This window comes from Mesocricetus auratus, unplaced genomic scaffold, assembly GCF_017639785.1.
Source record: "Mesocricetus auratus isolate SY011 unplaced genomic scaffold, BCM_Maur_2.0 Super-Scaffold_100023, whole genome shotgun sequence".
Taxonomy (NCBI): domain Eukaryota; kingdom Metazoa; phylum Chordata; class Mammalia; order Rodentia; family Cricetidae; genus Mesocricetus; species Mesocricetus auratus.
Window position 1 is genome coordinate 20,091,440 of NW_024429204.1, and position 13,946 is coordinate 20,105,385.

General features: G+C 50.7%; 2 protein-coding genes and 1 long non-coding RNA gene across 6 annotated transcripts in view; 2 read left to right on the plus strand and 1 right to left on the minus strand.

Annotated features, from left to right (window-relative positions):
* Positions 1 to 8,395, plus strand: part of Zhx2 (zinc fingers and homeoboxes 2) — a 153,095-nt gene extending 144,700 nt beyond the window's left edge. Inside the window, exons 4-5 of one of the 2 annotated variants that reach the window (XR_005870505.1) lie at positions 7,016 to 7,914; positions 7,950 to 8,395. The gene's annotated coding sequence lies outside the window, so the exon portion shown is untranslated. Of the gene's footprint in view, positions 1 to 7,015 lie in introns of both variants that reach the window. The other variant, XM_005082731.4, reaches the window with a different exon arrangement.
* Derl1 (derlin 1) overlaps positions 1 to 13,946 on the minus strand; it is a 93,402-nt gene that overhangs the window by 26,175 nt on the left and 53,281 nt on the right. Inside the window, exon 8 of one of the 2 annotated variants that reach the window (XM_040730351.1) lies at positions 1,842 to 1,945. In XM_040730351.1, the coding sequence (XP_040586285.1) occupies positions 1,876 to 1,945 (70 nt within the window). In that variant the 3' untranslated portion in view covers positions 1,842 to 1,875. Of the gene's footprint in view, positions 1 to 1,753; positions 1,946 to 13,946 lie in introns of those variants that run through there. The other variant, XM_040730350.1, reaches the window with a different exon arrangement.
* On the plus strand, positions 9,719 to 12,296 carry LOC121133612. 2 transcript variants are annotated; one of them, XR_005870507.1, is made up of 2 exons: positions 9,719 to 10,946; positions 11,034 to 12,296. It is a non-coding gene; the product is annotated as an uncharacterized LOC121133612 (long non-coding RNA). The 2 variants fall into 2 exon arrangements; XR_005870508.1 differs by having other exon boundaries at positions 9,719 to 10,817.

Sequence of the window (13,946 nt, forward strand, 5' to 3'; positions counted from 1 at the left end):
GAGCTGTCTGCTGTTGCTGGAATTAAATGACACGATAAAGGAGAGCCCCCAGGCGCTGCCGTGAAGATGGTTCCTGCTCAGTAGAGATGTCTGTGAACTTCTTTCTGCCTTTCCATACAGGGAACACGGCTGATTACTTCCCACCTTTCCAAACTGACATTTTCTGTTGGACCCTGCTCGTGCAAGCTCATGCCGTTCATTCACTGTATAAGAGCAGAGCACGTGAGAGGCCCGGGGTTGCAACATGGACTGACAGTTGATATGTATTACGTATTTACCGCGCCAGGCACTGCTCAAGTACCTCACGTGTGCTCACTCATCCCCATAGTAACTCTGCAACCAGCACAAATTTCTTCACGTATGACCCATAGAAAAGACCCAAAGAAAGATGGCTTACAAAGTAGTAAGGCTGAGTTTCAACCCCTAACCTAGATGTGCAACCCTTGTCCTGGCTAGCTGTAACTATCCACTTGACACAGCCTATTGTCAGCCATCCGGCCGGGAAGCTGAACTGAGCAACTGTGTCGATCAAATTGACCTAAGGGCATATCTTGATTGTTAACTGATAAAGGAGGTCCCAGCCTGCTGTGGACTATGCATCCTTCAGGAGTGATCCCAAGTGTACAAGAAAGCTATCTGACTACAAGCCAGCCTAGGAACCAGCCACCAGAACCCTCCATGGCTCCTGCTTGTACTTCCTTGGATGTGAAGTGAGTTTCTTGGTCAGAGGCAATGCTGTGTAGAATAGCAAGCAGACCAGGATCCAAGTTCCCGCCTTGACTTCCGGCAGTGATGGACAAGTATGGTTCATCACAGAATAGCAAGCTAAAATAAACCCCTCCTCCCCCAAGGGGATTTCATCACAGCGACAGAAATGAAACTAGAATACCAGTTTGAGTCTCCCTGATTAGGACTGGAGAGATGGCTCAGCAATTAAGAGTCCTGGGTCTTCTCCCAGTGGACCTGGGTTCGATTCCCAGCACCCCATTGACAGCTCACAATGGTCTTTAACTCCAAGATCAGGCATTCTCACACAGGCACGCATGCAGGCAAAACCCCACAGCACATAAAATAAAAATAAATGATTGTTTTCTTAAAAGTCTCCCCGACAGGACTGAGACATGATTCCATTGTAATTAGTTAGATTCTCTTGAACTTCCCTGGACATTGCCTAGCAATGGTAGGGAAAAGAAGGACCCCCATGGCCCTCAGATGTCAACCTCGCTTGAGCCCCCTGATAAAGCCCGGAGGTGGAATTTACCCAGCCTGTAGGTCTCAGCAAGTTCTCCTGCCCAGAAGCTCCTCAAACCATCACAAAGAAGGAGAGCTTTGGCCAACTGAGTGAGCCAAAGTGGACCCAGGTCTGTCTGGAATCAATTTGGAATGATAGTTTTCCTGTCCCCCTGGGAAGTTGCCTAATCCCCTCCCTGTCAATACGGGTTCTGTTTCTCAATTCTAACTCAAGTCAGACCATGCCCTGTGCCCAAAATAAGTCAAATGACTCAGAAATGTTAGGGAGAGGTTTAGATGTAGTATAGACAACAGAATGGTGTTAACCAGGGGTTGGAGTGGAGAGCTTGCGGGGTGGTCACACTGTGGATACAAAGTTGTAGTATCTTCTAGAGATCTGCTGTATGGAGCATGCCTATAAGCCTATAGTGAGAAACCAGATGTTATACACTACAAATACATTATGAGGGTAGAGTTCATATTAAGTGTTATTACAATCAAGAAAAAAAAATACGAAGAGAGATGTCTTAGTTAGGTTTCTATTGCCATGACGAGACTCCATGACAGCAGCAACTCTTATAAAGGAAAACATTTCATTGGGGTTGGCTTACAGTTTCAGAGGCTTAGTCCTTTATCGTCACGGTGCTAAGCATGGCAGTCTGTGTACGGGCAGACATGGGTGCTGGAGAAGGAGCTGAGAGTTTCACATCTCCACCTGCAGGCAACAGAAGGAGACTGTGACACCAGGCCTCGCTTGAGCATGTATGACCTCAAAGCCCACCTCCACAGGGGGAAACTTCCTCCAGCAAGGCCACACCTAGTCCAGCAAGGCCACACCTAGTCCAGCAAGGCCACACCTACTCCAGCAAGGCCACACCTCCTAACAGTGCCAATCCCTGTGGGCCAAGCATTCAAGCACATGAGTCTATAGGGCCACGCCTTTTCAAACCACCACAACAGGGAACATTTTGGAAGGTGCCAAATATGCTCTTTATTATATGGGATGATACTATCATAAACATGTCCAAAGTCATCAGATTTTGGACACTGTTGTGTGAGATTTTTGGATGCTGGTAAAGTGGGCACCCCGTGGGGGGAGATTATTGTGAGAATGTCACGTTAAAATCTAGTTTAGGTCACAGTATCTGCAGCAGTCACCGCTCTCACGCCCACAGACAGCAACCGGCATCCTGCATTGTCTGTGAGTCCCTAAATAATGGACAGGCCAGTGTCAGGATCTCCCAGCTAGGAAATCAGATTTCATCAGAGCAACATATGCTGCTCTCCACACCCGTGCATGCCTCTGTCTGGGAACCAGTGTGGTGGCATCCCCATCTTCAAGGCTGTAAGAAGGGACTCCCTCCTTCTGCACACGGACTCTGATTCTCTTCAGAGCCCTGACCATGCTGTCCGTCTCTGTTGTTGGGGCCTGAACTATCCTCAGAATCTATGCTGTGCTGTTGCCTTTCTGTTTGCCTGTCCATGGCTACTAAAAACTCTTCTAATATACCCTTATTCCCCATCATCTACCTCTGTATCCTCTTGAACCTACTCCCATCCAAAACCTAACAACTGCCTACAAAGGAACTGCAGTTAATCTGGAAGCAGATTTCTTCCCAACAGTACCAGAGACCGGATGACAATAGGATAAAATAGCAGAGAACCAGTCTTCAGTGAGTAAGCAGTTGGCTTGCATGGCCTATCTACACAAAACATTACCGGGTGAAAGGTAAAAACCAGACTCCAGGGCCTCGTGCTGCTGGAATCAGGATGTGTGGCACATCTGTAGGACAGGAATTTTAACTCGCCCCAGTGCGGGTCTGATATGAACCCTGGGCTTGCTGGACACAAGGCTCCCTCACTGGCGAAAGAGTCGCACCCTACGTGGCTTCATGGCCCTAAGATGTTTATCCTTTGGAGTCTAAGAGATGTAATTCTCAGCTTCAGATAAGAGCCCAGTGATTGTATTTCCCCTTCATCCTCCCAATGAAGCATCTTGCCTTAACAGATGTGTTCACATGGGGTTGGCACTGGCTTGGATAATGTCTTAGTTAGGGTTTCTATTGCTATGGAGAGACACCATGACCACGGCAGCTCTCATAAAGGAAAACTTTTAACTGGGGCTGGCCTACAGTTCAGAGGCTTCGTTCATTATCAGCATGGCGGGGAGCACGGAGGCACACAGGCAGACATGGTTCTGGAGAGTGGCTGAGAGTTCTACATCTGGAGAGGCAGGACGAGCAAATGAGCCACTGAGCCTGGCTTGAGCTTCTGAAACCGCAAAGCCCGCCCTCAACAAGGCCACACCCACTCCAACGAGGCCACACCCACTCCAACGAGGCCACACCCACTCCAACGAGGCCACACCTCCTGATAGTTGATAGTGCTTCTCCTGTGGGCTGTGAAGGCCGTTTTCATCCAAACCACCGCAAATGAGGACTGTCACATGGGCCTCTGAGAGCATCTGTGTAGAACCAGGCACCGCTCAGAGGAAGCTGGACCAAGTGATGGGAAGGACTTTGAGAGGAAACAGAACCAGATGCAGGAGAGCTTTCATCCTCCACCCCACCTTGGAATGTGATAAAAAGATAGGTCATTCGTGGACATTTGCAAAGCAGCAGCCACAGAGGACAAAGGGCTTTATCTTCAGCCTCACAGTGTCGCCAGCAGCCAGTTATCACTGAAGCAAAGAAGTGGGGTGGGACAGACAGACAGACAGACAGACAGACAGACGAGAGACAGAGAGGATAAGAATGTGTTATGGGAAGATGGTCACCATCTCTCTCATGGAGTGCAGAGTTATTCTCTCCCAAGTCCTCTGGGGCCCGAGAGAAAGTTCTAATGGGAAAACAGAAACACAAAACAAAATCAAGAGCTGTCACGTGGTTCTGTTGGTTTTTTCCGTGTTTCACCAACTTGTAGAGTACTAGGGATGCAGACTTCGCCAGATTTACCATTTTCAACATGGCGAATTATCCTCGAAGTAGACGTGGGAGACCAGATGGCTCCCTTGTCCCTGGAAGGTGTTTCTGCTGAGGTTGGAGATCCTAGAGGTAAAGCCTTTTCAATGGAGACTGTAAGAAAATGTGTCTAGTGGACAGTTTCCTCCAAAGCTCTGGGGTGAGGCGGCCCAGGGGGCACACACGGTCTGCTTGGTGGTGTCTGACCACGTGATAAGACTCCTTAGGGAGTTGGCAAGGGCCACACAGACAAAGAAAACAAGCAACACTCAAATGTGGACTTTGTCACCCCCTTCACAACAGCCACCACCGTAACGGCTGCACTCACGAACAAATGCCTGTTGAGTATCCCAGACACTACAGGAAGATGGTGGCTGGGGCCAACCATGGCCATGGTTCTGCTGCCTCATACCAACAGGCTGTCGACTGGACAAGTGAAGGTGGTCTGTGACAGCCATGCTAGAAGGTGCCGTGGCTGTGTCACTGAGAGAGAACTCCATGTGTGGTAGGGACACGGACTAGAAGCCCGTGGTCAAGCATAAAGAAGGAGAAAAGCCAGAGAGAATCCACCCCAGCTAAGTCAGGGCTCATTCCTGTGTGGCCTGAGGCCCGGTGAAGACTGGACCTCATTCCCACGGCAACCAATGAAGGCAGGAAAAGGAGTAGACAGAGTGGCTCAAAACCGCCACTCTGTGACCTGAGAGCGGGGCCACACCCCATGCGCCAGAGCCTCGGATCAGGAGCCTAACGCTAGGATATGCCAAGGATCGAATGGCTGCTGCAGATGTCAAAAGAGGGCATGGAGTCCAGAGCTTGCTCTGTCTGTCCTGCTCCCTGAAATGTAAACACAGTAGGACTGCAGAAACACAGGCTAGGGCCATCATCCCCCACCAACCTCCATCACTTTCCACCCAGCAGGACCCTGGCGCTGGAGAGAAAATTAGACTAGCCTATAAGGTGCTTGCTGGCCAGCTGGCCTTGGGGCTTGGGCCACGAGCAGACTCCCCTAGAGAGGGAGGGGCCCCATTTCCAGCCTCACTGGGAGTTCTGCCGGCTCTCACAGCCTGACCCCTGACCAGGGTCACATCCCTCCAGGAAGGGCAGAGGAAGATTACAGTCCAAGAGATATGAAACATGCTTCCAGAGCCTGGAACCACGTGCACAGCGAAAGAAAAGGAGCAGGGGTTGGGGGCGGTAAGCTTCGTCTGCCCTTTTCTGGGTCTGACTGTACTGGAAAACAAAAGACCCACAGACAGATATCGGGGTCCAAGCTTCAAGCTGAAGATCAGACAAGCAAAGCGGCCAAGCCAGTAGCTCTTAACCTCCACCAAGCTGAAATGGCAATGCTGTCTCCATGAGCTCTCCTCCAAGCCTCAGAGGGCTGCCTCTCCTCAACGTGGTTAGACAATCCATCTCCACATGAAGCCCTTTGCTCTTCGTTCCCCGCTGCTGGGATTAAAGGCGTGTGATCCCAGGTGCTGAGATCATCTGTGTGTGAGCTGTTTCTCTTTAGGACTGGATCAGTTCTGTGTAGTTCAGTGTGGCCTTGAACTCACAGCGATCCGGCCACCGCTACCGCCCCAGTGGTGGGATCAGAAGTGTGTAACACCACCACCTGGCTTCTATAGCTAACTAACGTGGCTGGCTTTGCCTTCTGTACCCTCAGGCAAGCTTTAATAACGCATAAATAATGCATCACCACATCTGACTTTTTGCCTGTCCACCGGCAATCATCATCGTCATTGTTACAAATGGTCAGAGGATTATGCATGCTTATACCCACGTTTAAAAACTATTTTAAGAAGGTGGGTACGTGGTGCACTAATAGGCTTTGGAGGCCCATTTCCTATGGAGGGACACTCTCTCAACCTAGATGCATGGGGGAGGGCCTAGGTCCTGCCCCAAATGATGTGACAGACTTTGATGATCCCCCATGGGAGGCCTCACCCTCCCTGAGGAGTGGATGGGGGTGGGATGGGGGATGCTGGGGGGAATGGGCGGAGGGAGGGAGAGGGAACAGGGATTGGTATGTAAAATAAGATTTTTTTTATTTAAATAAAAATTAATTAAAAGAAAAGGTGGTTACGATGTTCCAGGTGGTAAAGGTGATTGTGAAGCCTGAGTTTGATTCCTGGAACACACCCAGGATGAAAAAAGAGAAGCGACTCCCGCGAATCGTTCTATGACCTCCACATGTGCATCCTCTCTCTCTCTCTCTCTCTCTCTCTCTCTCTCTCTCTCTCTCTCTCTCTCTCTCTCTCTTTCCCTTCCTCCCTCCCCACCCCACATATACATCCCTTGTCAGCCTCCACCCACAGCTCTAAATTTACCCTTAAGTCAGGAAAATCAAGGCAGTATCTCTTGAGTCTCTGTAAGTCAGACTTTGCATGAATATAGTAAAATACCTAACGAGAATGACTTAGCCGGAGTTATTTTAGCTCACTGTTGAGAGCGGTTGGGGCCTTGGTGACTTGGGGCTGCCTTACTGAGCCTAGTGGGAGCCAGTGGCTGACAGGAAGCAAGCAGCAGGGAGAATCTACCCCCAAGAACCATCCCTGTGCACTAGTTCTTTCCATTGGGCCCCGCCTCCCAAAGTATCCACAGCTTCCCAAAATAGCACCTCCAGCGGGGGACAAGTGTTCAAACACAGGCGGGCCTGTGGGGGGCATTGCAGAGTCAAACGAAGCCCCACCATGAAGGGCACCGTCCCTCCTTCAGGCCCTCGATGGCTTTGGAAGGAGTCCCCAAGCTGCGGGAGGACGAGGAAGAGGTCCTCCACCCCAGCCGTCTCTCTGACATCTCTCTGGTTTGTGTCATCTCCCTAGCGCACGGTCTGAACTTCTGCACTGACAAAGAGGACGCTCTCTGTCTTTGAAGAAAGAAGCGAGCCCCGCCCCAGCGGCTGCGGGCCACCTCACCAGCGACTCTGAGCGGAAGTGCTTCAGTGGCCTGTGCCTGGAGGCCCCGGACCCGGAGCTCTCAGAGCCGGTCCCAGGGTGGAAATTGTTCATAGTGCCAAAGTCCTACTACTGCGTTTTCAATGGGTCCCTGTACATAGTGTCCGCCTCTGCCCCGCCTCTTGCTATACTGGAACCGATTTATACAATGTAGGAATTTTGTTACCTTTTTAATCGAGGGCAACTTCCTTTTCCAGCACTTGCGCGGTAAGGTGTTAGCTTTTTTTTCTCCTCCTCCCCCAGGAAGGAGGACTAACCACGTTGATATTCTCTTTTTTCTTTTCACTTTATTGATGGGGAGGGGGGAGCATTAGCACTAAAATGCCACTGTAGCTACTGGATTTTAGGTAGGAAGGGTTTCTTTTCTTTCTTTTTTTCTTTTTCTTTTCTCAAGGTAGTTTGGCCTTTGGGAGATGTCTTTGTGGGAAGGGCTGAGGTTGGTCCTCTGGCTCAATATGGAATGGTATCACAAACATGAACGCCCATGCCACGCCCATTCCACCCCACCCTCCCCACCCCGTTCCCGCAGTTGCCTTTTGGGGATCCGGGCCTCAGACCCATGCCAAGAGGTGGGCATGGCTTCTCAACGGCTTGAATAGCCGGGGAGCGGGTGGCTGCCCTCTTCACAAATCTTTTTGAAATACCAGCAGAAAGGGCTCCCACACTTGATGCCGCCATCATTATGCCTGGGAAATTCAAGGAGAGTGGTGTTTCTGCCTGGCCCGTATAAAGGTGGAGAGTGGTGTTTCTGCCTGGCCCGTATAAAGGTGGAGAGTGGTGTTTCTGCCTGGCCCGTATAAAGGTGGACATCTCTGGGCTTCTTGGCTTTTTCTCACTGCCTTTTCTTGGTGTGGCACTGACCAGATTTCAGCTTGAAGCCTCACTGGGAATTGATTCTTTTTTGTCCGTGTGTGTGTGTGTGTGTGTGTGTGTGTGTGTGTGTGTGTGCGTGCGCGTGCACGCGCGTGTGTGTGTTCGGGCCAATTTTAGATACCTGAGTGCACTTTTTATTTTTAGTTAGTCCTAAGTTTTAAAAAAGGAAAGCCAAGAGATAAATCTCGTATAAACGTCTCCACACGGATTCTGTTTGCTGTCCTTGTCCCCTCCCCCGCCCCCCAGCCCCCCAGCCCCCCCTGAGTACACTGCACAAGTAAAATGCTAGAGAGTTTGAATAACAGCAGTTTTTCCAACTTGTTGCTCATTTGTTGTAACTCAATAAAGCAGAGACTAAGCGTTTCTATAGCCTTCCCTCAGCGTCCTGTTCTTCATTGTCACCTGTCCCCCGGGGCTTCAGCCTGACTTGGTCACCTCCCGCTGTGACCTTATTCTGTAATGTTTATTTTTATTTTTTTAAGTGTGTGTGCGTGTGCCTGTGTTAAATTCATGAAACAAAAACGATCCCTTTGGCTTATATCCCTGTGACCAAAATCCTCGTCATGGTAACGCTTGGCTTCGAGGAAAGCTGGTCACACGGCCCAGAACCCACAGTGGAGGAGTCTTAGCCCTAAAAAAAAAGAAAGTGGAGTGACCGTCGAGGTCACACAATCAACCACGAGGACATTTGGACACACCTGGCTTCGAGTCCACCTCCCTTCTTAGCTCTATGAACCACCGCCGGCGACTTTTCATTGCGTCTGGTTTAATCCGAGACTCGTAACCAATGTCATCTTGAATTTGGAATTTATTCAAGACTTTCCAAGGTCAAAGCCCACGGTGAAAAGCGTCTCTGGAGCCTGAAAGATCATCTAGCCCATCAGTTTCTGCCGTGTACACACAGTTGTGGTTGCTGTCATTACTGGGGCGTCCCCGGACAAGGGATGAACAGTTTCAGGGAACAGCGTCTGCCTTATTGCGCATGCACAACCACTTAGGTGGTGGACGCCAGTCAGCTGTGATTGACTGGCATGTTACCTCGGGTTGAGCAGTGAGCACTCACACCGCCTCTGTGTGTGGAAGACACCAGGACCACAGACTCTTCTGCAGGCAGCCACCCCTCCCCATGCCGCTTCTGACTTCAGGAGTGGGGATGTCAAGCTTCTTGTTTAGAAGTGCAGTGTGCCAGATAGGCTGGCCGCCAGGTCATGCGTGCAAAATGCCTCCTCCACGAGGTGACAAGTCAAGCTTGGTGAGGCCAGAGGCTAGGGGTGGGGGGGGGGGCTCCTAAGAGGGAAGGCTCTTGAGAAAGGAAACCGGAAGGGGCACTGGGAGTCACACCTAAGAAGGGGTGGGTCTCTCTGAGGGTCTGCCCAACCAGATAAGAGGATTGACAGTCTGGGACAGGCACTGCAGGCTCATGTCCAGTCACCAGGAGGGTAACCCTGAGTGAGGCTGGCCTGTGTGGTCTTTTTACCCCTGAATCCCAGGGTTGTGAAGAGGTGTGGGTAAGGGGGGTGTGGCGCCTCAGGGCATGCACGTTCTGCTGGTCAGGAGGACGCCTGGAGTCGGCTCTCCGTTCTGCTCCTGTCTGAGTTGTTTCTTCTGTTGATACAGTAAAGCACCAGGACTAAGGCAACTTATAATAGCATTTAAGAGATGGGGGGGGCGGGAGGAAGACAGGGATGGAGGGAGGCAGGGAGGGAGGGAGAGAATGATTTAGCATCGGCAGGCACGGCTGACTCATTCTGCACTGCCTTCCTCCCGGCCTCCCCAGCACCTGGCCCTCATCACCCCCATGCTGTCCTGTCCTTCCCATTAATGAATGTCCCCAGCCCTCTCCACAGGCGGCTGCACTCTCCTCCTGCTATTCACCACCCTTGCAGTTAGAAGCAAGTCAGTGGGAGATACCATCAAATGCCTAACGCCTGGAGAAACCAGAGGGAAAGGCCCTGATAGCACACAGGAATGGAAAAAAAAACGCAGAAGATGGCCGCGTCCCCTCTTAACCACTCAGCGCCGTGTGTCAAGCTGTGTTTCTCCAGCGGGAATGACTGAAGCGTGGTGCACCCGGAAGACAGACTCAGTGAGGCAGGCAAGGGATCCTTGAGGCTGTAGAGCGGCCAGCTGCTGGCTCAGGCATCTCAACCAGGGACCTTTTGGATACCTAGCACTTCCTTCAAGGGGTTGAGCATGGGGCTGCCCATCCCCCAGGCAGAGGAGGACCACTACTCTAGGTGCATCTAGACAGGTACAGGACCAGACAAAAACCCCAATCCGAACTGCTTTTCCCGTGGCGATGGTATTATTTACTGTGTGCAATAACACACCCCAGGATAGACAACAAACCCCACTTAAGAGTTTTAAAGAGTAGGGAGATGGGCTGTGCCAAGGCTTGTCTGGAAGAAACGTGGAGAGAGTGGGGTCTGGAGTGTCTGTTTTTAAAGGTCACTTAGCGCATGCGTATGGGGGCTTACGTAGCCACGCCACGCATACATTACATGGCCACGCTGCGCATGTACTTGAGTCCCTGGAATGATTAGGCATTTTTTGCCTGAATGTTGATGACGCATGCGCGGCCAACCCCAGAAACGCCAGCTCCTGGGATGACTGGACATTTTGCCTAAATGCTGATGGCCACGTGGGTGGCCGTGGGACCCCGGAAATGACAACAGTGAGTGTGGTAATGGCTCTGAGACTGTATCTGGGAGACGAGAACAAATATCTATGCACCCAAGCTACCGCACCAACCACAGAGCCAAACGAATGGTCCCTCCCAAGGCAGCTTGACGAATCAGTGAGTTTAATAATGGGGTAACTCGGGTATATATGTAGCGCCTAGCATGGATGATGACTCACAAGAGCTGAGTCATCGGAGCTCACTGTGCAACTTGTGGATGGAGGGGAGCCTCGCCTCCTGAGCCTTGTAAGTTTCCTGAGGCTTAGAAAGCCTTTCTCCTTCCTCCTCTCTGCCCCCTTCCCCCGCCACTCCTCCCTTCCTCTTCCCCCACAGGAGAGAACAGACCCAGGGGAGGGAGACAGCCATGCAGTCCTCCAGAGGTCAGAGGTCTTGCCCCGGGAGGAAGCCGGTGTACAAGTAAACACTACGCAGGGTCCAGAAACTCAAGAAGGGAGTGTCATCAGGAAGGGCAGAGGCGACGGTAAGTGGTGGCCGTGACATCATTTGAGTCCCCGCAGTCTGCAGTTCCTAAGGTCACCTCCCTGCCCTTCCATTGCCTTGAAACCGACACCTTGCCCCTTCTGACATGAGCTAAACAAACAAACTCCGTAGTCGGGCTGCTTTTACTAAGATTTCCAAGTTCTAATGGGTTGATCAGATCACAAGATAAAACGCACGGAAAATAAAACACATGACACGTAGGGCGTGTGGCTACCAGGCTGGACAATGCAAGGTTACGTGGTCAACGCATATGTGGCCCCTAGATCTCCAGTAGCAGCAGTTGGACAGGGAACCCCGGCGACTGGCATGTTCACTGATGGTGAAGCGAATACACCGAAGACACCTGATAGCCACCCCCACCTCCTCCAGCACCCATGTGGGCGCGTGACAAATTCAATCGCGCATCACCCCATCTTCAAAGTGTAGACCAATGGCCTGGAGAGAAGAGCAGCAGAGGAACGCAAGGGATATACTGAGTGTGTCCCACCAGGCGTGAGCACACTTAGCTCTCTGGCACACTTGCACAACTACTTCCAGCCACAGCCCTTGGGAATGACAGCTCTCAGACACCTGGCAATACAATCTGGACTGACACCGGAGAGATCACTGTCTAAGACACCTCACAGCGGAACACACACAGGAACCACCTCGGCGGACACCGTCGTAACTCCAGCTACGGTGGGAGGGGTCAGTGCACGTGAATAAGAATGTGCTTGAGCACATTCCAGAAGGCGTAAGAGTCAAATATCCCACAGAGTGGAAGAAGTACTCTTGAGCTCCTCTCCACTTTGAAGAACTTAAACTCTAACAGGGGAAAATAAGGTTTCCGTCAACCATTCTAAACCCTTCTCCCACAAGTGCCTCAAGTATTAGACTCTTGTCTGGATCTCTGCAGGAAAGACGTAGAACTTAGACTGGGTAACTTGATTCGTTTATTCTCAGTACTGTTTACAAAGGTAGAGTTTAGGGAAAACACTGTCAGCTTGGCTAGAACAAAGGGACCAGAGGGGACAGCAGGCTACCTGAAGGGACATACAGCATAAGCCACAGTGGCCCAGCGGGAAAGGAGTTCAGGGAATAAATGTTCTGAAACTACCCTCTGCTCTTCTGCTCTTCTGCCTCCAAATAGCCAACCCCAAGTAGAAGCCAAGCATAAAAGTATCTGTTAATCAAATCCTTCCGATGGCCCAGGAAACAGATCCGTCAACACAATGGACTCGGGATGGCAGACACACGTCAACCCTACCATTCTGACACATTCCACGCTTGTGGTAAACAATAATGACTCAGTTCGACCTTTACCATACTTAAGATAGTGTCAGACTTCATCATACTTAAGAGAGTGCCCAACCGTGAATCTAACTTTAGAATGTGAGATGAAACCCATACTGGGTGCCACTGGCTGCCTAGCTGACAGTTACTTCCCTTCTCTGTTCTTCGGTTTTGAATTTGTGTGTACATGTATGTGCAGGTGTGTTTGCCTCTGTGTGTGTGTGTGTCTGTGTAATCTCAAAGCAAGTGTGCGTGCACACGTACACACGCACACACATACGCACGCACATGCACGCACACATCCATATAGGTCAGAGGTCTACATCAGATATTTTCCTCTGTCACTCTTCTCCTTAATTTTTAATACAGACTCTCTCACAGAACCTGGAACCCACTGCTTCAACTGGACCGGCTGCCTAGCAGGCCCCTAGCAGGCCGCCAGATCCTGCATGGTTCTGTATTCCCATCGCCCCCCCCCCACCCCGCCCCATCCCCACCAACCAAACAAATACATTTCTCAGGTGAGGAACTTACTTGACTTCCCAGCTTCCCTTGCAGCTAAGGTGGCTACTAGACCTGACTTCCCAGCTTCCCTTGCAGCTAAGGTGGCTACTAGACCAGGCTTCCCAGCTTCCCTTGCAGCTAAGGTGGCTACTAGACATGGCCAGACAACCACTGTATGGCTAGTGCCATTAACCCTCCTCTTTTCCTACCTTGTACAAGTTACTGATCATGAGACAGGGCCGTGACCAGCTGACTGAAACCATGCCACACTTGCCTGCTTACACACTTCTCTATATGTGAGAAAGGCAAAGCTCTATTTGTTTAATTAACTTTGCTTTGGAGCATTCTGATATTTGCACTCATAACCAGCACAAGACTCGAATACCACCCCTGCACGACATAGAAATGTCTTCATTCATACGCCTACTCACCTACCCCTACACTAATTGCAAAATGGGAGATGTGTGCAACACAGTTTGTTTCCTAGTCAAGGAAATTTTGATCTGTGTTTGAAGGACTAGGAGGTATTTGCCAAGTGAATAAACCACAGGAAGCAGAAACGTAAGGGTAAATTCAGGATTTTAGGGAGTAAGGCTCTGACAAGCAGTAAACTGTAACCAAGAAAGAGACCAACACTTTTGAACAACCGGTTTTGACAACCACTTCATGCTAACTCAAGCCTAGCTGTGGAGCTTGGGATGCAGCTCAGTGGGATCTAACGTGCCCAAAGCCCTGGGCGAGATCCCAGGCACCACCTGCCACCAGGCGTGATGATGGTGCCCGCTTGTCACCCTAGGAATCAGGAGGTGAGATCATCAGACATTCAAAGTCATCATCAGCCACATGGGAAATCTGAAGCTAGCCTGGCCTCCCTGAGACCCTGTTTCCAGAAAGCAAAATCCGAAATGATTACTTATTTGGAAAGGAAAACAAATGTGGTTGGGACTTTTCTAATATAAGTAGAACAAA